The 25143-nt window shown below is 43.6% G+C and overlaps 2 protein-coding genes across 3 annotated transcripts in view; both read left to right on the forward strand.

Annotated features, from left to right (window-relative positions):
* IL13RA1 (interleukin 13 receptor subunit alpha 1) overlaps positions 1-11147 on the forward strand; it is a 77741-nt gene extending 66594 nt beyond the window's left edge. The window contains exon 11 of the mRNA XM_070502042.1: positions 10940-11147. Within this exon, the coding sequence (XP_070358143.1) occupies positions 10940-10981 (42 nt within the window). The 3' untranslated portion in view covers positions 10982-11147. The remainder of the gene's footprint in view (positions 1-10939) is intronic.
* A 3929-nt stretch (positions 11148-15076) lies between these two features.
* On the forward strand, positions 15077-18290 carry ZCCHC12 (zinc finger CCHC-type containing 12). Of its 2 annotated transcripts, none has more exons than XM_014860997.3 (4): positions 15077-15305; positions 15630-15681; positions 15892-16031; positions 16447-18290. In XM_014860997.3, exon 4 carries the CDS (start codon positions 16555-16557, stop codon positions 17758-17760), a length of 1206 nt encoding a protein of 401 aa, XP_014716483.1. In that variant the 5' UTR covers positions 15077-15305; positions 15630-15681; positions 15892-16031; positions 16447-16554; the 3' UTR covers positions 17761-18290. The 2 variants fall into 2 exon arrangements, with proteins under 2 accessions (XP_014716483.1, XP_014716481.1); XM_014860995.3 differs by lacking the exon at positions 15077-15305 and adding an exon at positions 15367-15477 and having other exon boundaries at positions 16447-18283.
* The last annotated feature ends 6853 nt before the right edge of the window (positions 18291-25143 follow it).

Raw genomic sequence — 25143 nt, forward strand, 5'->3', positions numbered from 1 at the left:
TCCAAGGGCGGCGCCAGCCTCTCTGCTCTCCAACATTTGGCTGCTGTGGGTCTCTGAAGATGTCTATTAGGCTTTTTTTTTTTTTCGGTTGGAAAGCAGTTGCTGTTTTTGGTTGTAATTTGGAGGGGAGAGAGTCCCGGGTGAGCTTACGCTGCCATGTTGCTGATGTCACTCTCCTGTTTTATTGTTTCTTATAGTCCAGGGCAGGGAGGGAAAATTTGTGTCATCTTATAAACCAATTTTGCCTGGAGTACTGTTTCGAGAAGGATTTTGAGATTGAGTTTGGGTTCAGCAGGAAGAGAGCTAAGATCTATTAATGATGTCTATCTTTGGGTGCTGGTTGGGGGATGACTTGAAGCATTTATGTCACATAGTTGCCATTCTGGGCTAAGGGATGGAAGGAGATATTCATGTATATGAATAATAAATAACCTGCAAGGCAGAATGTTAAAAATTAGAGCTATAAAAGGAGGATCAAATAAAGTGTTGTAGCCAGGCAGTGGAAAGAATGACAGGGGTGTCGGGGCTGGCAAGAGACCCAGAAAAATTTCTTGAATAAGCTGCTAGTTGATCTGCACCTTGAAGTGTGAGTGCAGTATGAATAGATTAACAGAAGGGGATATTCTTGTCCTTGGAGGTTTTGGAGTAAAGGCACAGGTTGTAGTGGCAGGATGGATTGTGGGAGCAAGATAACAGAGATAAGCAGATGAGTTAGGAGCTTAGTCAAGAGGTGGTGAAGATCTCCTGTGTCAGGCAAATTAGAGAGGAGAGTGCAGATCTGAAATATTTTAGAGGTGGACTCACCAGGACATGATGAACAAATAGGAGATGTTCAAGATGATATAGAGAAGTGAAGGCTTGAGGGGGTGGGAGGTGGGGTGGATAAGAAATATGAATTCCGTTTTGGACATGTTGACTATGGATTGTTGGAGGGAGCCATTGGGTCATGGTTTCCAACAGGGTTGGAGGGCACTCAGGGGTGGCAATGAAAGGAAAGCAACTTCAAGAGTCAGGGTGGCGGGAGCCAGCCACCAGGGAAAAACCAACGGGGCCGCTCCCAGAAGAGGACCTATTGGAAGCCTTCTTGGCACAGAGTGAAGAAATCCCAATCTAAGCTTGCTGTGGGGAACTCAGGGGATGGCAAATGAGACTTGGCCAAGACAGAGCACTTATCAGGAACTTGCAGCTCAAGCATAACACGCTGCTGCCATCTGGGGGCTGCATGTAGAAATTCTAATAGCAGCTTTGTGAGAGCCACCTAGTTAGAGGGGACATTATTTTAGAGCTGCAAGACTCCTCCTCTCAAAACCCTTTTATGGTTGTTCCTTGAACTCTTTTTCGCCCAGCTCTATTTCTCTGTCCCCAATGAAGAAAACCATGGAGGCGCATGTTCTGTAGTATCCTTTCTTTCTAGAAGGGTTTAACCCTTGACAGCCCACTTCTTCCAGTCAGCTATGACATCCTAGTGCTGAACTGAGATCTTTCATGCTGCTGCTGCTGTCCTGTAGCTACCATCCAAAGTTCTGGCCTGGACTGCAACTCCCTGCTGGACCCACCAAATCCGTCGTTTTGGCTGAGTCACTAGCTGGCTCTGATTTTTGATACTAGAACATCCTACTTTTTGCCTCCAGGGGCACCACTTCCTCATTGATGTTTTCTTTTGCCAACCTCCTCTTCTAGAGTGGAACTGGATCTTCATCTTTTCATTCATTCACTCAGCAAACATTTATTGAGTGGCCACAGTGTGCTAGGTACTGAGGATATATTGGGGAGCAAAAACAGATGGGGCCCCTCAAAATTACAGTCTAACTGTAAAAACAGAAAAACAATCATATAGAATGTGATAATTGCAATGAAGGAAAGCTTGATGGTGCAGTGAGGGCAGGTAACAGGGAATCTGACCTCGTCCTGAAGAGGAGCAAAAACTTTTCTAAGGATGTGACATTTAACATGAAATTTGAAGAGTTAGTAGCAATTAGCTTGGATTTAGCTGGTCTGAAAAATATGAAATCCACAAGGCTGGGAAAAGAAGGAGCCGTCCTCCAGGTTCCTCCATCTCCTAGGATGACTGCATTGTCATCTGAGCAGGGAGATTCACCACCTTTACACAGACAGTCCCTAGGAGAATCTTTAATCCTGAGATGACATGTCAATTAAAGTGAAAAGTATGTGTTTAAAACAAAGATAATAATTACAATAACAGCAATCAGAAAATCAGGAAACATAGGAATAGATAACTGAAAAAATAACTCCAAATTAGTCTGTCCCTTTTGGAAAGGAACAGATGTAAGTAACGAAAGAAATACTAATTTTCTTGAAGTCTTGAAATACTATGTTTTGGTTTCTTTCATTTTTATTTTCCTTTCTAAGAATTGAACCAATTTTTTTTTTAAAGATTGGCACCTGAGCTAACAACTGTTGCCAATCTTTTTTTTTCTTTTTCTTCCCAAATCCCCCCAGTACATAGTTGTACATTCTAGTTGTGGGTCTTTTTAGTTGTGGTATGTGGGATGCTGCCTCAGCATGGCCTGGTGAGCGGTGCCATGTCCGCGCCCAGGATCCGAACCAGCGAAACCCCGGGCCGCCAAAGCAGAGCTCGTGAACTTAACGACTTGGCCACGGGGCTGGCCCCTGAACCAATTTTTAAGATCTCCGTATCCACTCACTTGAACTGGAATGCAGTGTCTTAAATATTCTAACACATTGGACCTGAACCAAATCCAGATATCAAAATCTACCTAAGTTTCAGATTCCTTATTTGTAACATAGGGATAATAATAATAGCTACCCCCTAGGGTTAATGAATTAACACTTGCAAAGTGCATGGCCCATAGTAAGCGCATAATATGTGTTAGTATTATTACAGGGCTGCCCTGTTTATAGAACGCGTCAGGGGAAATACTTTCAGGCTGATGGAATATTGATATTGCTTCAACACCATGCTAGGGAAGAGGCTGGCTACTCCAGCTACACCAAAGGCCATGCCCAACACTAGAAATGGTGAGTGAAACAAAGAATCAAGCCCAGCACGTTGCGTATAAGTGCCCTGGTTTGCAGAAGCACACAGAGAGAGAAGCTTATTCTGTAGCTCATGTTCATAAGGGATTTCCTCTTCCCTCATTCCTGACACAGATTCTAGTCTCTACCTAAATACCTCCAGCAGTAGGGAGTTCCCTATTTTTGGAGAAAGGCCATTTCATTCATTGATAGACAATCCCAATTTTTTAGATAAATTTTTACATTATATAGCCAAAAATCATGTTCCTTATATGTCCACCTATTAGTCTTCCTCCTGCCCTAGGGAATCAAACAGAACAAAAACATCTTCTCTCACAATTGACAAAATTGGAATAAGGACTGTCGACTGCAATTGTGTAAACCTCCTGAATTTGACAAGTGTACTGTGGTTATCTATGAGAATGTCCTTGTTGTTGGAAATTATGCACTGAAATATTAAGGAGAAAAGTGGCATGATGTATGCAACATACTTGCAAATAGTTCAGAAAAAAGAACATTAATATATAAGTAGTGAGAGAAAGTGATTAAAAAAAAGCCAAAATATTTAAAATGGGTGGGATCTGGATAGATAGGATATGAGAATTCTTCGTAGTATTCTTGCAACTATCCTGTAACTTTGAAATTATTTCAAAATAAAAAGTTAATAAAGGATCCTCCCTCTTCCATATGACAGCATCTCAAAGGGTTGAGAACAATTACGTTTACTCCATTCTGCTTTTCTTTCTCACTCACTTGTTCATTCATTCATTCATTCACTGACAAATATTGTTTGAGCATCTGATTTGTGCCAGGCCCAGGGCTGGGCACTGTGGGTACAGCAGAGAAGACAGTTGACTCCAGCTGCTCTCATGGAACTTGGGGGCACTTAGGGAAGACCAAAGGTAATCAAATTATTCCACAAATAGTTCTATTCTTTCTGTGATAGATTTACGAAGAAAGAATGGGGGAGGGAGGTATGAGAGAACCTACTGGAAGGTTCTGAACCTACCAAATGGTCCCAGCAGCTAAGGTTGTAGAGATGCAAAGGGCAGAGGGCAGTGAGTCAGAGATTAGCACTTCTTTATGAAAAATCTGCTGGCTGAGGGGGAAGGATTTGTGGGCCCAGGTGAGTAGCTTTGGACAAGCACTTGCCAAGTTGTTCCGTCTGCTCCCTTAAATGTCACAGAGCGTTGAAAAGAGATTACCTGGATTTGAATGACAGCTGCTGTGTCCCGGTGATGTAACTGTGAAAGAAATAGAGTAGCCTTGGTGCCTTGGTGCGGATTGGAACCAATCAACAGCAGGAGTCTTTAGCTGACTCCTCAGGAGCCAGAGCCTCAGCTTCTCTCCTGCCCCTGTCCTTGCCCCCATCAATCACAGCCATGCCTGGTGGCACAGCTATGGCAGCTGGGCCCTTGGCCATACAATTTTGAGCTTGAGTTTGAATTGGGCCTAGAAGAGTCCTGGGGACAGAAACTCCAACAGGAACCACACCAGTGTCTGTAGTAGAATTTGCCTTACAGCCTAGATGAGAAAACGTAAACTTTAGAACAATTGACATGTAATTTTTCCCAAGAAAAAGAGCCATTAAACGTGAGGATGGATTTGAAGCTCAGGCTGAGGACGTGCACCTGAAGCCTAGGGCCGAGAACATAATAAGCTGACAGGAATGGCAGCTGTCATTCTTTTCATGATTGGTACTAAGTGGGTTGGGTGAGGGAAAACATGGTGGCGTGAGGACGCTGGATATTTAACACCTCCTGGGCATCTCTCTGTCAAGGGACAGGGGACAGGGGTCCAAGCAGAAAGGTGCAAGAACTTATGTTTGCCTATCTCATAGTTTTGGTTATCACACACAAAATTTAGTATTCTTAATAGTGAATACTCAAAATCTAGTACCTATATTTTCCATTCATTCAACAAGTGTTTATTGAGTACTTGCTATATGCCAGACACTGTCCCAGGTGCCAGGGATACACAAGTAAAAAACAAACACCTAACCTCATATTTCTATAGACCATGAAAGTTTTCAAAGCACTTTCATATCTATGATTTCATTGATCCTCATGACAATCCAATGAGATAGGTACTATTGTTATTATTTCCCTTCTATAGATGAGGAAACTGACATACCCAGAGAGTAATTCATTTGGCCCGGAGTGGCAGGGGGGGCATTTGAGGCCAGGCCTCCAGGCTGTAATTTAGTGCTCCCTTCACTGCGCATGTTAGGAATAGCCACCAGCCTGATCTTCTTGCTAGCCTCCCTTTGCCAGGGGCGTCCAGGGTTTTCCAGCCTGCCTTCCACCTCTGGACTCTACCCTCCTCCCACTCTAGCTCCAGATCTGGTCTAGACAGCAGTCCAGTCAATCAGTCAGCGGGGATTCTCCAAGTGTCTTAGCATTGTAACTTCACAGCATGTAGGTCCAGAGGGCCACTTAGGCCTCTGTCATCTTGGTCCATCCAGCCCAGCAGGGAGGGGCTGCCCACATTTTCCGAGGTGTTGCAGCTGTGTGGATTTGGTTGGGCATTGGGCTGGGCCCCTCTGTGCCGGTGGTCTGGGTGGGGGCTGTCCCGTGTTCGGAGACCTGGGACAGAGCAATAACAGTTCTGGATGCCAGGTCCCCCATCAGGAGTTGGACACTGGACTCTCTCAGATTTGGTGGCCTGTGCTCTCCTGTTGGTAATACACTTCCCCTGATCTGGAAATCCTACCGCTCTGTTCTCAAGGTTTGGTCAGACTTTGAAAACCTGCTAGATCGTTACAATTTAAGCAACTTCTAGGAACACCTATTTACAGAACGCAGGAGATTTAAGTCTGCCCTGAAATGTACACTTGCACTGTATGAACTTTCCCGGTATACAAAGCACCCAGGCTTTTGGACATACTTTCTCCATATAAATGGCTTAATAAGGCACTGTTTGTTTTGGAAATATTTGAATCCCCTATGGATTAATGGTTATTTTCAACTCCATGGCAGCATGGTGCAGCAGGAAGTGCAAGGACTTTGGACTGTTTCCAAAACATGACTTCATTTCTTCCAAGCTGTGCAACCTTCGGCTTCTTACTTAACCTCTCTGAGTGTGAGTTTCTATTAAATGTAGCAATTCACAGGCTAGGCTTGAGGATTAAGGGAGTTGGCGTACGTAAGGCACCAGACACGATGCCTGGCACATTGGAACATTCAATGAATACTTATTCCTTTCAACCTCCTTTGGGCTAACTGAGAAGGCAGAATCAGTCTGAAAGAGTGAAATGTCAGAAATGTAGATGTTTTAAAAAGCAATTTTAATATTTTCATGGATCTACAACAAATGGAAAATAAGACAATAACACATACAACAGGGACTCAATTAATTTAATGTACTTTATAAAGAGCTTTAGGAAGAAATAATAACAAATGAAAGTTATTGAGCACTATGTGTCAAAAACCATTCTCAAGAGTTTGCAAGGATTATCTCCTTTAATCTTCGCGATAACATTTGAGCTAGGTGCGATCATAAACTCCACTTACAGATGTGAAAACCGAGACACAGGAGGATCAAGAAACTAAGAACAAAGTGGCAGATGCAGAATTGGAACCTGGTCGGTTTGGCTGCAGAGCCTGTCTACTTCACCACTATTACCCCATCTTTAGTGCTTTGCCCAGCAACAAAAGAAGGTTTTCTTTTAGGAAAGTCAAATCTTCCTTCCTTCTCTATCCTGCTTTCTCTTTCCACCTCTACTTCCTCTTTTAATCTCATGGACACTTAGCAAATTTTTTCGTTTTCTTTTCTTTTCTCTTTTTTAAAGATTGGCACCTGAGCTAACAACTGTTGCCAATCTTATTTTTTCTTTTCTGCTTTTTCTCCCCAAATCTCCCCAGTACATAGTTGTATATTCTAGTTGTGGGTCCTTCTAGTTGTGGCATGTGGGACGCCACCTCAGTGTGGCCCGATGAGCTGTGCTATGTCCGCACCCAGGATTGGAACCGGTGAAACCCTGGGCTGCCAAAGTGGAGCGCACGCGAACTTAACCACTCTGCCACGGGGCCGGCCCTGCAAATTTTTTCTTTAAATATCTGGAATAAATAGCCTGGCTCCGTCCAACATTTTAACAGTTCAGTGTAGTCCACATAAACTCACGTGAATGAGTTTAATTTTGTTTTATTGAAAATAGAACATATTTTCAGAACAGAAATATGCACAAAGCATGCATGTACATTTTAACAAATAGAAAAAAAACACCCATGTAACCACCAATCAAGATCAGAAATAAAGGGGCCAGCCTAGTGGCGCAGCAGTTAAGTTTGCACGTTCTGCCTCGGTGGCCCGGGGTTCACCGGTTCGGATCCCGGGTGCGCACATGGCTCTGCTTGTCAATCCATGCTGTGGCAGGCATCCCACATATAAAGTAGAGGAAGATAGTCATGGATCTTAGCTCAGAGCCAGTCTTCCTCAGCAAAAAGAGGAGGATTGGTGGCAGATGTTAGCTCAGGACTAATCTCTCTAAAAAAAATAAAGTGAAATATCAAAAAAAAAAAAAAGATAAAACATTGGGGCCCCACAGAAGCTCTCTGTAGGTCTCTTTTCAGTCAAAACTGACTTTTATATAATATTTCCTTGCTTTCTTTTAGTTTTATTATCTCTGTATGGATGTCTAAACAATATAGTTTAGTCTCGTCTGTGTTTGAGTTTTATATAAATGGATCCAACCATAAGTATTATTTTTAAGAAAACAGCTTTATTATGATAAAGTGCACATCCATAAAATTCATCCTTTAAGGTGTACAATCCAGTGGTTTAAAAAATATATTTAGAATTGTACAATCATCATCTCAATCAATTTGAGAATGTGTTCATCACCTCAAAAAGAAACCCTGTACTCATTAGCAGCCACCCCGCCTCCCTACTCCCCCAGCTCCTGACAACCATTAGTCTACTTTCTGTCTTACTGGATTTCGTATAAACAGAATCATACAATGAGTGGCCTTTTGTGTCTGGTTTCTTTCACTTAGCACAATGTTTCCGAAGTTCATCCATGCTGTAGCATGTCTCAATACTTCATTCCTTTTACCCACCCATCAGTTGATGGATATTTGGGTTGTTTCCACTTTTTGGCTATTACTCATAATACTGCTATGAACATTCGTGTACAAATTTTTATATGGATATGTGTTTTCATTTCTCTTGGGTATTCACCTAGGAGTTGAATTGTTGCATGGTATGGTAATTCTGTGTCTAACCTTTTAAGGAAATTCCAGACTGTTTTCCAAAGTCACTGTATCATTTTACATTCCCACCAGCAATATTGGAGGGTTCTAATTTCTCCATATCCTTGCCAACACTTGTTACTGTCTGCCTTTTTTATTATAGACACCTTAGTAGGTATAAAGTGGTATCTCATTGTGGTTTTGATTTGCATTTCCCTGATGGTTACTGACGTTGAGCATCTTTTCATGTGTTTATTGGCCATTTGTATATCTTCCCTGGAGAAATGTCTATGCAGACAGATCCTCTGCACATTTTTAAACTGGTTTGTCTTTTTATTATTGAGTTGTAGAAGTACTTTATGCATTCTAGATGCAAGTCCCTCATCAGATATATGATTTGCACATATTCTCTCTCATTCTGTGCATTGTCTTTTCTTGACAGTGTCCTTTCATGCACAAAAGTTTTAAAGTTTGATGAAGTCTAATTTATCTATGCTTTCTTTTGTTGCTTGTGCTTTGTTGTCATAGCAGGCTTTAACTAACTCAAGGTCACAAATATTTACTTCTGTGGTTTCTTCTAAGAGCTTTATAGTTTTAACTCTTTTTTTTAAAGGTATGCTTTTTGGTAAGGCAGATTGGCCCTGAGCTAGCATCTGTTACCAATCTTCCTCTTTTCTTTTCTCCCCCAAGCCCCAGTACATAGTTGTATATCCTAGTTGCAAGTCATTCTAGTTCTTCTATGTGGGACGCCACCACAACATGGCTTGATGAGCAGTGTGTAGGTTCACACCCAGGATCCGAACTGGTGAACCCTGGGCTGCTGAAGCAGAGCGTGCAAATTTAACCAGAAGACCAAGCTTTAGCTCTTATATTTAGGTCTATGATCTATTTTCTGTTAATTTTTGTGCATGATATGAGGTAGGGGGTCCAACTTCATTATTTTGTATGTGGATATACAGTTTTCCCTGTGTCATTTGTTGCATAGACTATTCTTTTTCCCCACTGAATGGTCTTCTCACCCCAGTTGAAATTCTCTTGACCATAAATGTATGGGTTTATTTCTGGACTCTCAATTCTATTCTGTTCTGATCTGTATATCTATTCTTATGCCAGTAACACACAGTCTTGATTCTGTAGCTTTTCATAAGTTTTGAAATTGGGAAGTGTGAATCTTCAACGCTTGTTCTTCTTTTTCAAGATTGTTTTGGCTATTCTGGGTCCCTTGAATTTTCAATCAGGATTATGATAGGGATTACACTGAATTCATAGATTAGTCTGTAGACTGCCATTTTAGCAATATTGTCTTCCAATTCATGAGGATGAAATATCTGTCCATTTATTTAAATCTTGAATTTCTTTCAACAATGTTCTGCGGTTTTCAGTGTAGGAGTCTTGCACTTCTTAAATTTATTCATAAGTATTTTATTTTTTGATTCTACTGTAAATTTTCTTAATTTCCTTTTTGGATTATTCATTGCTAGTGTATAGAAATATAATTGATTTTTATACATCAATCTTGTATCTTACAATCATGCTGAACTACTTTACTCATCCCCTTAGGCTTTTCTACATACAAAATCATGTCTTCTACAAATAGAGATTGTTTTACTTCTTTCTTTCCAATCTGGATTCCATTTCTTTCTTTTTCTTGCCTAATTTCACTGGCCAAAACCGCTAGTACAATGTTGAATCAAAGTGTCAAGAGAAGACATTCTTGACTTGTTATTTTTAGTGCTTTCTATTTCATTAATTTCTGTTCTTATCTTTATAATTTCATGTTTTCCTAATTTTCTTGGGCTTATGTGGTTTGTCTTCTTAAATCCTGAAGTGGATATTTAACTCATTAACTTTTGGTCTCTCATCGTTGCTAAAAGATAACTTTTTTACTTCTAAGCACTGCTTAGCTGCATCCCACAAGTTTTGATATCGGCATTTTCGTTACTGTTCAACTATAAATGTTTTTTAATTCCACTATCATTCTTCTTTGACCAGCAGTAATTTCAGAGCGTGTATCTTAATTTCCAAACACACAGAGATTTTCTGGTTATCTTTTATAATTATTGATTTGTAACTTATTTGCATTATGATCAAATTTCAATTTTTTGAAATGTGTTCAGACTTGCTTTCTAGCCTAGTACATGGTCATATTTTATAAAATGTCCTGGATGTGTATTCCATAGTTGTTGGTTGCAGTGTTCTATACATTGGCTATTAGCTCAAGTTATTAATTGTATTGTTAAAAAATTCTATATCCTTAGAGACATTTCTTTGTGTCCTTGATCAACTACTGAGAGAGGTGTAGAAAGACCTCCCATTGTGATTGTGTACTTGTCTATTTCTCCTTTTAGTAAGTTAAATTTTCCTTTACATATTTTGAGGTTTTGTTATAAGCACATACTCCGAGTGAATTGAACCTTTTATCATTAAGAGGTAAACTTCCATATCTCTAATAATACTTTTTGCTTTTAAGTGTATTTTGTCTGATATGAATATAGCTATACAAGTTTTCTATCACTAATATACTATTTGTGTGATTTATCTCTCTCCATCTTTTTATTGTCAACCTCTCTGGAGCCTTATATTTTGGATTTGTCTCTTAAACAATGTATGCGAGTATTTTTTTTTTTTTTGAGGAAGATTAGCCCTGAGCTAACATCTGCTGCCAATCCTCCTCTTTTTGCTAAGGAAGACTGGCACTGATCTAACATCCGTGCCCATCTTCCTCTATTTTATATGTGGGATGCCTGCCACAGCATGGATTGACAAGCAGAGCCATGTCCCCACCCGGGATCTGAACCGGTGAACCCTGGGCCACCGAAGCGGAACGTGTGCATTTGACTGCTGCACCACCAGGCCAGCCCCTGTATGTGAGTATTTATCAATCGCATTTGACAATAGTTTTTTTAACTTGAGCATTTAGCTCATAAACATTTAATAAAATTATTGATATATTTGTGTTTCAAACTACCATTTTATTTTGTGTTTGTATTGGTTCTATGTTTCTTTCACTTCTTCTTTCTTGACTTTTAAAAAAGTTGACTGAGAATTTTTAAAATTATTCAATTATTTTCCGTCTCTACTAGTTTGTAAATTTATATCCTGTTGCTATTATTTTAATAGCTACATCCTATTAATTCCTACATATGTAATTATCTTATCAAAATACAAATTTAATAAATACCTAAATCATTTCTGATATGATACAAGGCCCTTAGAAAAGTTGAATTCCATTTACACTCCTGCTGACACGTTTTGTTATTGTATAGTACTTTAAGTTTATTTTTAAAAAACAGAATAGACTCTTTATGATTCCTTCTTCCGTCAATATTCACTTACATTGCCCACATACTATCACTTTCCTTGCTCTTCATTCCTTCCTGCATTTCGTTCTTCAAAGATCATTTTCCTCCTGAAGTACATCCTTTAGAATTTCCATTAGCGCAGTCCACTGGTGACAAATTCTCTTTGGTTTTTGTTTGTCTAAAAATATCTTTATTTCACCCTCTTGTTGAGTATTTTCGTGAAACCTGCTGCCCTTGGGGTTCCAGCTTGGTATGGGCAGGATGTCCCATAAGCATCCCGATCCGAGCTTTGACTTTTGATGAGTCAAAACCCTAGTGTGAAGTGCCTGCATGCCTTCAGCTCCTTTGATAGGAGAACAATGTCTATCTTAATAGAGTTGCTGGAGATGCTTAAATGAGATAACAGATGGAAAATTCCTGAAACAGAGGAGGAAGGCAGCCAAAGGTAGCTATTATTGTTTCAACTGAAAACTTTGGTTCCTAAGTTTCACGTTTTTAAAGTTTGTGTTTTTGCAATTGGAAAATAAAATGTGGCCTCCTTAGAGCCACAAGAGTCTGAATCTTTGCAATTGGAAGTGCCTCCTGACATCCTGAAACATGAGGCCAGAGATAAGGGATGCTCAATATCCAACTGGAGCCGGCTTAGCAAATGTTCCTCGCAGCCCTGCATGGAGAGACCCTTACTTTGTCCTAATGACCCAACCCAGGCACCTGATACACAATTCACTGCTTTTCAACATTTTTGTCAGAGTTCTTAGGTCTAGTCTTTGTATTTTTTGATGCCACCATGTCCAACTGCAGATCGCCTGATTTGGTGATGAAGCCATTTAAATTCAGAACAAGAATCTGCTTAGAGGTCAGGGTCATATATCATAGCACTGGGGAGCCAGAGGAAGAGTCTGAAGGTAACACATAAGCTACTGCCAGCATCACCCCTGTCTCTGCAAGATGACCAATCTGCCTTCTCTCTACTTCCACCACCGCCACCACCCCACTGTTCCATCCACAAGAGAAAGGCCGCAGTGCTGAGATGGAAGGTGCTTCATCTCCAAATTTGGATTGCCTACTCTAAGGAGTTATAAGTACTGGAGCGGGAAATAAGAAAGCAGAAAGGAGCAGGTGAAGTACCTTGGCAGGCTGAAGATGAACCAAACAGAGGCTGAAGGGCACAATTGTCCACTCGCTTCCAAGCATCAGCAGTCTAGAACAAGCAACAGCAACAACTTTGCACTTGGGCAGTCCACTTGTGCAGTGCATGCCACCACCACCCTGACCCCCAAAAGCCCCACAGGGACCTCCTAGCCACGCTGTACGTGAGGGAAGAAGACATGCTTTCCCAGAGCCCAGTAAGGGTTCCCAGTAAGGGAAAATAGAGTGTTATGGGCTGAGTTGTGTCCCTCCAAAATTCCTATGTGGAAGCCCTAATTCCCAGACCTGAGAGTTGGGTCTGAGAATGTGGCTGTATTTGGAGATAGGGCCTTAAAGAGGTGATTAAGTTAAAATGGGGCCATTAGGGTTGGTCCTAATCCAATCTGACTGGGGTCCTTATAAGAAGAGGAAATTTGGACATCAGGGACTCCAGCAGGCAAGGGGACAATCCTGTGAAGAGGCAGTAAGAGGGCAGCCATCTGCAAACCAAGGAGAGACGCCTCAGGAGAAACCAATCCTGTGGGCACCTTGATCTTGGACTTCCATCTTCCAGAACTGTGAGAAAATAAATTTCTGTTGTTTAAGCCACGCAGTCTGTGATACTTTGTTATGACAATCCTAGCAAACTAATACATGAGCCAGTGGTTCCATGGCTCATTCACTTCAGACAACCCTGCATGGCATTTCCACGGAGTTGCTACCTCTCCCTGGCCAGTGATGCCAAATACAGCAAAGGAGAGATCCCCTCAAGAGCTCACAGAAGGGCAACCTGGCAACACTTCCTCGAGTTGAGGAAGAGCTATGTCAGCAGCAGAGAGCTGTGGTTCGGGGATCTAGTCGAATTGTGTTTCATTCCTCACACTTCTTCCTCAACTATAGATTGAAGGAGGAAGGTATTAATGAAGAAAGATTGTAGGAGAGTGGTTTTTAACCATTGCTGGGCCACAGACACATTTAAAAATCTACAAAGCTGGGGACTCAGAAAAATACCGAGTCTGTATTAGTTGCCTATGGCTGCCTTAACAAATTAGCACAAATTTGGTGACTTAGAACAAGAGACATTTATTCTCTCAGTTCTAGAGGCCAGAAGTTCAACATCATTTTCTCTGGGCTGAATTCAAGGTGTGGGCAGGGCTGTACTCTGTTCCTTGCCTCTTCCAGTTTCTGGCAGCTGCCGACATGCCTTTGCTTGTGGCTGCGTCTCTGCCTCTGTCTTCACATCACCTTCTCTTCTGTGTGCATCAACTCTCCCTCTTCCTTTCTCTTATCAGGACACTTGTGATTGGATTTAGGGCCCATTCAGATAATCCAGGATAGTCTCCTCATGTCAAGATCCTTAATTTGACCACATATGCAAAGACTCTTTTACTTGATAAGGTAACATTTACGGGTTTCGGGGATTAGGACTCCATATAGCTGGGTGGCCATTATTCAGCCTCCTACAGAGTCCAAAATCTTTGCATACAATTTCAGGAAGATCATGGACCCCAGGTAGAAACATCTCCTCTGGAACTGCATTTCGCCACAGATATGCTGTGAGCAGATACATTGGAGGGAGGTCCGTTTATTTATTCAACATCCTCTCCACACCTCAAAATCACCTACAAAGCTGTTTAACAACACAAAATACAAAGTCACACTCCCAGCTCTAGTTCTAGTAAATCAGAATCCTCCAGAGGCTGGACCCAGGAATCTGCATTTCCTTTTTTTTAAGATTTTATATTTTTTCCTTTTTCTCCCCAAAGCCCCCCAGTACATAATTGTATATTTTTAGTTGTGGGTCCTTCTGGTTGTGGCATGTGGGACGCTGCCTCAGCATGGCTTGATGAGCGGCACCATGTCCGCGCCCAGGATCAGAACCAACGAAACCCTGGGCCACCCAAGCGGAGCGCGGGAACTTAACCACTCAGCCACGGGCCGGCCCCCAAGGAATCTGCATTTCTAACAAGCTCCCCAAAATGATTCTGATGCAGCCAGCCTTGCACCCCTACTTTAGCGAGTACTGGTTATGAGGCTGGGTGTCTAAGTCACGTCAGTGTTAAATAGACCTACTGTCACCTCCTTCACAGTAAAAGAGATGTCTGTGCAAGCCTGTTTGCACAAAGATTTTTTGCACAAGAAAGCACTAATGCTTTTTTTGATCCCCTCCTCTCTATACAAAGGTGAAGAACTTTTATTTGATTTCTATCCCACCTCGTGTTTAATGCATCTGGCCGCAAGGCCCGGAGTTGAGCCAAGGGAGAAAGAGAGGGAGAAAGAAGAGTCGCAAACTCCTTCAGTCGGTGCAGCCAAGCTGCACTTGACACCCCAAGGACCTGCTGCCCACCCCCCACCCCCCACCCCCTCTGGCGTATATTTGCAATGGGCCCTAGGCTGCATGGGGACCCCGCCCCCATGCCCCGCTGATTGGCCGCGCCGGCCCGTTCGTCACGCTCTTTTGTCTCAGTGGGCAGAGGATAAAAGCAGCCTCGGCTGCCGTGGGAACTGTGCTGCCTCTACTTGGCTACCCCTCGCTGGGCAGCCTTGCGGAGCAGCTCCATCTGGCAGTCCCGGGTCCCTTAGCGGCCAAAGAGGCGCAGGTCCTTCTCCCCTGCAGGGCGGCGGAGACCAGAGGCGGAATCCACAGCTGTCAACGCCGGAGCGTCAGCTACCCACCAGCGCAGCATAGGTAAAGAAAGGGGGCGCGATTGCCCAGCGCGGAGAGAGGAAGGGGAAGCCCCGCCAGGATTGGGCGGCTCCCCTCCTGGGGAATCGAGAACTGCGAGGCAGAGGAAGGAGCACTCCCTTGGCCCGGCTGCGCTGAGGGAGGAGGTGGGGTTCCACTGGATGCTGCCCAATGGGTAGGATTTTCCTGGATTGAGAGGGGGGCAATTTTAGGGGCGTGGGAATTTCAAGCTGTCTGCCTTCAACCCCCTTTGCATCTCCTCATCGCTTCCTGGGGAGGAATATGTGGGTGTGCGTGTCCAACTCCTGTTGCCTTTCTCCCTGGCAGGTCATCAAAACCGAATGCGAACTTGAATTCTGTGCGGCTGATTGCAGAGCTGGTAGGCCGACGATTTCCCGGGGGAAATGTAATGGGGCGGGGGTCGCTTGGGCTTGTATTCGAAAGATGGGAGAGGGTATTTTCCGCCTGGCTACAGCAGAGGCAGCGGGGGGAGGGGAGAGGGTGTGGACAGGGAGGGAGCGAGGATGAGGGATGAGGCTGCTTTTGACCCTTCCTTCCCCGCCTTGTCCTCCCCTCGGTGGCGTCGCAGTCTTGACGCTCTGAGGTCCCGGATCGGCGTCCCCCGGTGGACAGAGATCGACTGTACCTCGGAGGCGAGCTTTCTCACGGAGGCCACAGGTTGCAGAGGCTGGAAGTGAAATAAAGGCGCGCGCTTGTTCCTGAGCTCCTGTAAGAATCTGAGAAATAACGCGGGGTGGAGGGACTTTGAGAAGGGGGTGTGGTTGAGACCTGAGACCGTGAGGTTAATGAGATCTTATTTATTTCCACAAATCTGTTACCGTTGTGCTCTATTTTGAGAGCCCAATGTCAGCTCCATACCCTGTTACACTTAGAAGCAACAGTTGCCCGCCCTCTTGAAGGACTGGCGGGAGGGGATGGATGTGGCTGTAAAAAGCACCCTGCCAACACGGAGACACCGGCTGGCTCCGTGAGGCTGTGATTGCCAGTCTCCTGGAGGATATTTTTAGGGCAGTGGGCAGATATCAAACGTACTGGAGGATATTCAGGAAGGGAGAGAATATAGCTGCAGCCGGTTCCCTTATTAACCGCTCCTCCCGTTTTTTTTTTTTTTTCTTTTTTACAGTCTCTACTGAGATAGGAAAGCAGAGACCCCCCCGCCACGCCTGCAGATTAGGCTTTTCCAAAAAGCCTGAACATCTTGTTATATTCAGATACCCGATCATCATCAGACATGGCTAGCATCCTTTCTCGCGTGGGTAATGGCCGGCGGCAGAACGCACACTTGCCGCCTTGGGCCCACTCAATGCTGAGGTCCCTGGGAAGGAGTCTTGGTCCCTTAATGGCCAATATGGCAGAGAGGAACATGAAGTTGTTCTCGGGGAGGGTGGTGCCAGCACAGGGGGAAGAAACCTTTGAAAACTGGCTGATCCAAGTCAATGGGGTCCTGCCAGATTGGAATATGTCTGAGGAGGAAAAGCTCAAACGCTTGATGAAAACCCTTAGGGGCCCTGCCCGGGAGGTCATGCGTTTGCTCCAGGCGGCCAACCCCAACCTAAGTGTAGCAGATTTCTTGCGTGCGATGAAATTGGTGTTTGGGGAGTCTGAAAGCAGTGTGACTGCTCAAGGTAAATTTTTTAACACTCTGCAGGCACAAGGGGAGAAAGCCTCCCTTTATGTGATCCGTTTGGAGGTGCAGCTCCAGAATGCTATTCAGGCAGGGATCATAGCTCAGAAAGATGCGAACCAGACTCGCCTGCAGCAGCTCCTTTTAGGGGCTGAGCTGAATGGGGACCTGCGCTTCAGGCTAAAGCATCTTCTCAGAATGTATGCAAATGAGCAGGAGCATCTTCCTAATTTCCTAGAGTTAATCAGAATGATAAGGGAGGAAGAGGATTGGGATGACACTTTTATGAAACAGAAGCGGGCCAAGAGATCTGAGTCAATGGTGGAGAGAGCAACCAGCCCAGTGGCATTTCAGGGCCCTCCACCGATAGAGATCGGCAGTGCCAACTGCAACGTGATAGAGATAGATGATACCTTCAATGACTCAGATGAGGATGTGATCCTGGTGGAGTCTCAGGACCCTCCACTTTCATTCTTGAGCTCTCCTCCCCCCAGACGCAGGGCTAGACTTCGGGATCCAGTGCTAGTCATTGATTCCCCCAACAGTTCCCGGGCTCAATCTCCTTCCACCAGTGGTGGTTCTGGGTCTAAGAATGATAGTCTTGGGGATATGCTTAGAGCCAGGAAGCGAAAATACACAATCCGCTGTTCGTATTGTGGTGAGGAGGGCCACTCCAAGGAAACCTGTGACGAGAGCAACAAGGCCCAGGTGTTTGAGAATCTGATCATCACCCTGCAGGAGCTGACACACATAGAGGAGGAGGGGTCAAGAGAGGCCCCTGGCGAACCCAATGATCCTTCTGAGCCACAGTGAGGGGCCAGCCCCCAGCCTTAAATGAACCCTAACCCATATTCAGAGTCCAGCAATGGGAAAACTGGGGAGGGGGGAGCGCTTCTAATTGCATGAATTAATCCACAAAGCGGCTTTCTTTTGGGGTGGAGGAGAAAGGTCTTGGATACCAGCACAGTGGAGGGAGATGGCCTGACCTCTGTTCTTGCTCTTCACTCCTGCCCTCCCCCACTGCCTAAGGGTCTATTTTCTGTGTGTGCCCATTTCCTTGATGGCTTTATTCTCTTTGTGAAAGTGGCATAATTCATTGTTAACCATTCAAACAATAAAGAAAAGTGCAAAAAGTACAAATTACCCCAAACCCTCCACCCTTATAGAACCATTGTCAACCCTTTGATGAATGTCCTTCTAGATATTTCCCTATATCTACATACCCAGGTATATGTATAGATAAAAGTGATCAAATATAAGTGCTGTTCTATAGTCTGTATTTTTTCACCAAACAATATATGTTGTGGGCTTATTCTATGTCAATAAATATATATCAGCATCTATTTTAATGTCTCTGTGGTACTATTTTTAGGAAAAGGTAAAGGAAAAAGGAATAAGAGAAATATAGTAAAAAGCTATAAAGGGGGGGTGTTGTACTCTGAGGTGGGGTTTTTATCAACCTCATTTTGCAGAGGAAGAAAAGGGAGGAAGAAATGGGCTGCAATACTCCCCAAAGGAAAATGGACAGAGTCCCTTACTACAGCTGACTTGTCCCTTAGGTCATCAAGCCAAACTATGGCATCTACTAGTTGACAGCGCCCGGGTGCTTTCTTCTCTAACATATTCAGAGGAGTCTGATAGATGGAGAGTCTGGCGTTGAGGTAACAGCCCCAAATGGGCATTCCTGGGGCTCCATTCCTGGTCACCCAGGTGAGTGGCAGCTCTCCCTCCTCTGGGTGCATTTGTTAGATTGCTGCTGCTGCTGCTGTTTCTACACGATATCCTGGTCACAACCAGCAATCTCTCCTGTGGCCTGACACTGCCCTCTCCCCACTCCCCAGATAAGGAAAGGAGAGAGCAGCTACTCAGGGGAGCCCAGCACCAGGAGGCTCAGCTCCTGACAGCGCTCAGCCTTACTCTGTAAGCCCTGAAGCTACATGCTAAAGGACACAGGCAGCCCGAGGACTCCAAGCCACCCCCGCCCCAACCCAAGAATTGAGAGTAGCTGGGGAGGGATGAAAAGCAATCTAGTTGCCAGGACACGTGAAGGGACATGGGGATCAGAAAGCCAGGAAGACCCACACACCATTTTAGCAGAGTGGGGGGCATTCATGGGGGAGGGAGAGGGGAGAAGGACCTCCTCAGGAACCCGCCCTGTCCCATCTCCTGATCTCATAATGGAGGCTGATAAAAGAGGATGCGTGTGACGTCAGACCCTTAGGGTCCCTATGTTTCTGGTAGGTGCATGAGTCCCTCTCTCTGAGCAGGACGTGGCTGGGGGTGTGGTGATGATTGCACTTAAGGCAGGGGGTGGAGAACGAAATGAATACACAGACCTGAGGACATGAGGGAGTTCATCATGCAAGAAATAGGGACTCCACAGAGCTGAGAGGACAGAGTATGCAGCAGTGGGAGAAGCTGTGTCAGGGAAGAAGTACGGAGCTGTGTGGGTAAGGGGAGAGCCGATGAGGGCACGATGACCAGGGAGACTCACGTAAAGATTGACAGGGACAAGAAGCCTGGTAGGAATCACAGGTTCCGGGGAATCCTACGGAACTCTGCGCTGTGTTGTACCAGGAATGGCACAAGTTGAGGGTCCAAGGAGAGATACTGGGGTTCTAATTACGCTAGCAGTTGATGGGCTGCTCAGTAGCGACAAAGGGGTGCAGGCTGAGGCCCTGAGGGAGGGGCAGAAGCCAGGTGCTGGGAGAAACCAGTATAGCTTTCCCTGGGCTGTCATGCCTGGAACCTGTCTTGAAGTGCTTTTCTTTCTAGAAAGCCCCTCAACTCCTCTCTGGATTCTTGCTCCTGCTCTATCCATGACCCCACAATCTGACTTTACCCCCTCACCTCCCCAGCCAGGCTCATCTCTTGGTGGAGGGGAGTGGAGGCTCAGCTTCCTGGGCTCTGCCATCACCCCCTATCCCACCCCTAGCATTCCCTGTTTGCCTTAAGCCTCAGCCTCCTTAACCCTCATGGCCAGAAGGAGTCTGGGAGACCCACTCTACCTTGGACCCTTTAACTGAGAACTGGCAAGGAGCAAAGACTCAAGAGGGCCACTCTTTGCATCCCTGTGGAGCACCTCTGGGACCCTGGTAGACACTTCCATCTCTCCAGAGCTACCCCCAAGCAAGAGGCAGTTCCACTTAGGCCCCCAAAGATATAGGGGGCCCCAACACTCCTCAGCTCATATAGGTTTTAACCCTTAATTCCTCTCTACTCCCTCTATCTACCCTTGGGAGCTATCTTCCTCATCTAGTTCAGATTAGAATATCATTCCACTTCCTGCTCATCTTTTCTCGGTTTTACTCTATGAACACTTGCTGAATATTTGCCCAAAGACACAGTTTATGCTGCCATAATTTCTTTCTGGCACCAGGTAGAATAGAAAGATAAAATGAAAAATAAATCACTTCTGTCCCTTTCACTACCTTCCTTTTCACCGGTGTTAGCTTGGGGTTCAGTGTAGACCACTGCTCTGAAAACCTCTTCTGTGATTCATCCACTTCTTCTTCCCTCCTATCCTCTTTGGTGTAAATTTAAGATTGCCTAAATTTTTATTTCACCAACTTGATGTAACTTGACATTTCTTTTTTATTTCACTTCGTGTGACGTTGGCTTTTCTTTTACTCAAGTAATATGTGTTTTCCCTAATTAGAGGACATGGAACTAATACCTGGGCATTCAGATCAGACTAATGGGGTTAGCTTAAAACAGGCTCCATTTAAAACTGTGGGCTTATTTTCTTCCCTTCTGCCTTCGTTCTCATTGGTCGCTAAGATATGAAAATTGCTCTTTTGTCTTGTGGGAACTGGCCTCTGGGTGCCCTTTTGCGTTATGTCTCCCTCCTTCCTGGCATTCTTTTCCCTTGGTTTTCATGACACCCCTCTCTCATATTTCCCTGCTCCAGTAGCTTTTTGGTGCCCACTTCTCAGCCTCCTTTGCATGAATCTTCTTCCTCATCTCGATCCTTCTATAACAGTAATAAAAATAAAAATCATTACAACTGTGATTTATTAAGAGCTTATGGTGTGTCAGGCATCCTGTACCAAGTCCTTTAAATGTATTAGCACCTTTAATCCTATCAACCTCATAAGATAGGCACTACTATTAGCACATATTTCAGATGAGGAAACAGGCCGGAAAGTTAAGAAACTTTGCCTAGGGTCGTGCAGCTAGTTAGTGGTGAAGCCAGAAGTCAGACTCCCGGGTGAGAAGCCTACACTTCTTACATGTCTTAGCTCTCATGTGTTCACAGCACCCTATAATGTAGGTGTTATTATCCGCATATGATGTATGAGGAAACTGATGTTTATAAATTCAGGATAATAAGACCTGCCTTTCTCAGGTGTGCCCTGTGTATGAGTGATTAGCATAGGGCTGGTCCATCGTAGGCTCTCAAGAAAAGGTAGCTACCATTACTCTGCTACAGAGGGAAGGATGGGGAAAAATCAAATGCTGCCCACACCATGCAGACAGTGATTATTGTGTGTTAATCTGACGATGTGACAGTCTGGCTCCAGGAGCTATATACAAAGCCTGGCCACTGACAGGGACAGCAGTGGATTCAGAAATGTCTGAGAGTTTAACGATGATGACGATGATGGGATGATAAGGCAACACTTACTGACTGCTGAGGAGGATTTCTCCTAGTTTGGCGTGTCCCTAGGAAACATTTTCTTTCCCCATGTCAGAAGCACCCCTATCCTTTCAGGTAGCTCAAGACCAGCCAAGTCTTCCCCCACTCAAACCACTCCCCCAAGCAACAGATGGGAGCTAGGGGTGTGGGGAGCTCATTTCGGAGGGACACAGAGACTCCCCAGTGTGTGGTGGAAGGAGACATGACCGAGGTCTGAGGAGAGCTTTACAATCCAGGTAACCCAAAATTCTGTCACTGCCAGGGATCTCAGGGGCAGGATAAAAGGGGGCAGAGAGAGTGGGGCTGGATCTCACGCCTCATCCTGACAGAATGTATGGATCCCCAGCTGCAGCATCTCATCTCAGACCAGAGCTCAAAATGTATTATGGCCTCTCACAACTGCTCCCTCAGATATGTACCATGTTCACCATCCCCATTTTACAGACAGGGATATTGAGCCACAGGGGGTTATAGTAACTCGCCTGAGATCAGAAAGCTAGTAAGGGTTGGAGCTGAAATTGCACGTCAGATCCGCCCCTCCCCAGAGCCCAAAGTCTTTATCCTTGTGCTGCTGTAAAGTCATTCCTAAGGTAATGGGTACAAAATATCTGATCATTCTATTAGCTGTATCCTGAGTATAGATTTCTGAATTGTCATACTCACGACCTAAAGTCTGCACAGTAGGAAGGCCTTAGTCTCATTTCTTTTATTGAAGGAGACAGAAAAAAATTGTCAGTTTAGGAAACTTCCTTCTCAGAGCCCAAAACCATCTTCTTCTCGTATTTATTTTCATATCCAATTTCAGGGATAAGATACTAAAAATAAACTGCTGGTAAGGATGTGGGCAAAGAGTCTCTCTCCCACACTGCTCATAGGACTGAGAATTGACACATTCTTTCTGGAAGGCCAACTGGGAAATGTATGAAATATGAAAACCTCTGAATCGAGCAGTTTAAATTCCTGAAATTGATGTTCACAAAGTAACGGAACAAGTGTAAACATTTTTATGAACAAAGATGTTTACCTTACCTCTTTTTCTGTAATAGTGGAAACCGGAAGCAACTTGAAAGACCATGAGTAAGGTTTGGTTGAATAAATTAGGCTCCACACTTGGAATGGGATGCTATGCATTTAAAACTCTGGGTGTGAGCTTAACTGGATGAATGAAATGTGGCCCCTCTAGAAATAGGCTTGAAAGACCACCAGTCTACCAGGTCATCTGTGTTATCTTTGACTCCCAGCATGCTTTTCCATCAGCCTGCCCTCCCTTTCACCTGGCAAAACCCTTGTTAAACTTCTAATACCATCTGCCCTGGCACTCCCTCGGGACAGCTGTCTCTGACTCCACTAAAGGTCATGCCTTGTATCTTAGGTAGTACTTATCATTTTGTTGTAATTGCTTATATAACTATCTGTCTTCTCCATTAGTCTTATAGCCCCCCTGCCAGCACAGTGTTGTTTGGATATCTTATCACAGAATCCAGGCACACTCCCACCTCAAAGTGTTTTCACTGGTTGTTGTTACTGTTCCTCCAGATGTCCCTGTGCCTTGATCCCTCATTGCGTTTAAGTATTTGCTCAAATGGCACCTTCTCAATGAGGCTAGCCCTGAACAGCCCATTTAAAGCTGCACACCTAGCCACCAGCACTCCCATTCCCCCTTCCCTGTTCTATTTTTCCACCAGGTGCCTCTCTTCTACTATACTACATGACTTACTCATTTATATATGACTTGTTTATTGCTGTCTCTCCCCACTAGAATATAAACTCAACAAGGGCAGACATTTTATTCTGCTTAGCTCACTGGTGCATTCCCAGCTCCTAGTACACTGCATGGAACATAAGCTAGCTCTCAATAAAAGTTTGTGGCTGGAATGAATGAAGTGTCTGGCACACAGTAGGCAGTCAGTGAACAGCAGTCTTTATTACTGCTGCTCTCCCAGAACAGGTGCGGCTGGACAGGACATAGTTAATGAGAGAACAGTTCACTGCTGAACTGCCATCCACCTAGTTGATGAGATCAGAAACCTGGAAGACATTCTAGATCAATTGCTCTCTTCTCACTCTCCTAGGCTGTCATTTATTATTTGGACCATTTGCTTCTCGCATGGCAGAAAGTGCGAGATAGGTTTCTTTGTAGCTTCATGCATGTCATATTATCAGACCTTAGGTTTAGGTGTTTCAAATTCACTCCATGTCACTCCATGTGACTCCATGTGCATTTGTAAATATTAAAAACAACTGCCCTGTAAAATATGAATGTTTCAGGTACTGTTTGCTATTTTCCTTCTATTAAAGGATAATTGGAAGTAATAATAATAAATATTATTTTCAATTGCTATGTGTTGAACGTGTCAATAATATAGTAAGAATTATTAACCCCATTTTAGAGGACATAATTGAGTCTCAGTAAGAGATAGCAACAGGACTAAGGTTATATAGCCAGTAAACAGATGGAAAGTCTGGTACCAAAGCCTGTGAACTTTTCATCATATATTGCAAGTAAAAGTATTGACATTACTGAGAAATAGTGGAAGATCAGTTATTGGGGCAAGTGTAATAGGCAGATATGAATATTTGACCAGTTTCCTGTTCATCAAACACAGGTTAAAGGTGTTGAAAATTTCTAAGCAAAAGAACTTAAATTTTCCTAGAGGGAACATGATGGAGGTTGATTTTAAATATCCTGGATGGACTAAAATCTAATTTAGCTCAGGAAAACATAATTGAAAATAGAATCTCTTTAGTATCATTGATATTGGAAACTCAAGAAATGACACACAAACTTTTTCCTTCTCTATCTGCCAAACTGTAATACTATTTTACTCATTAAATAATTTTACAGTTGTTATAAAAGTAAAATATTTAGAATGTCACAAAACTATGTAAAAGATTTTATATGACTAATATTTAAATAGCCATAAAAGGATCCAGAAAGAAAAAATAAACCATAGGTAACCACTGAACATTTTGGTATATTTCTTTTAAATATTTTTTCTAACTCTGTATGTATAATTTACTTTATTGAGTTATGCTCTCTATGGAGTTTTATATATGACATGGTTATAAATATTTCTCTTCTTTTTCTATTAATAAATGTAATAATTTCAAGAGCATAAAATAAGGATTGTTTGGCAAAAAAAAAAAATGAGTAAGGGGGGGTAAAGCCTGAGCAAATATAAAAACATACCAAAAAAAAACCTACAAGAAATAAACACTGTGTTGTTACTGGCTGACAAATACTGACCATTCATTGTAGTAAATATGATTATTTTCATAGAAAAAGCAAAAGAATTGGTGGAAACATCTGAAAATAAAATAATGAGGGACATTAATATAAAATCTGAAAGACATAGGGAAAGAAAATGATAAAACTCCTTTGAGCACACTATTAGAAGATTTAAATGAAAGGAGAGAATTCAGGCTTAGCTGGAGGATGGTGGGCGTAGCTGAGGTAGAGGGAAAGACATCACCATAAAATTACCCAGGCCCCAAGCCACATCACAGGCTCATCTCACAATGACAATACAGGGACCTGGACCCTTTGCCCCACTAGG

The sequence above is a fragment of the Equus asinus genome, chromosome X (assembly GCF_041296235.1).
Source record: "Equus asinus isolate D_3611 breed Donkey chromosome X, EquAss-T2T_v2, whole genome shotgun sequence".
NCBI lineage: Eukaryota > Metazoa > Chordata > Mammalia > Perissodactyla > Equidae > Equus > Equus asinus.

Coding starts and splice junctions, on each gene's coding strand:
- ZCCHC12 (XM_014860997.3), top strand. CDS start 16,555: ATGGCTAGCATCCTTTCTCGCGTGGGTAATGGCCGGCGGCAGAACGCA.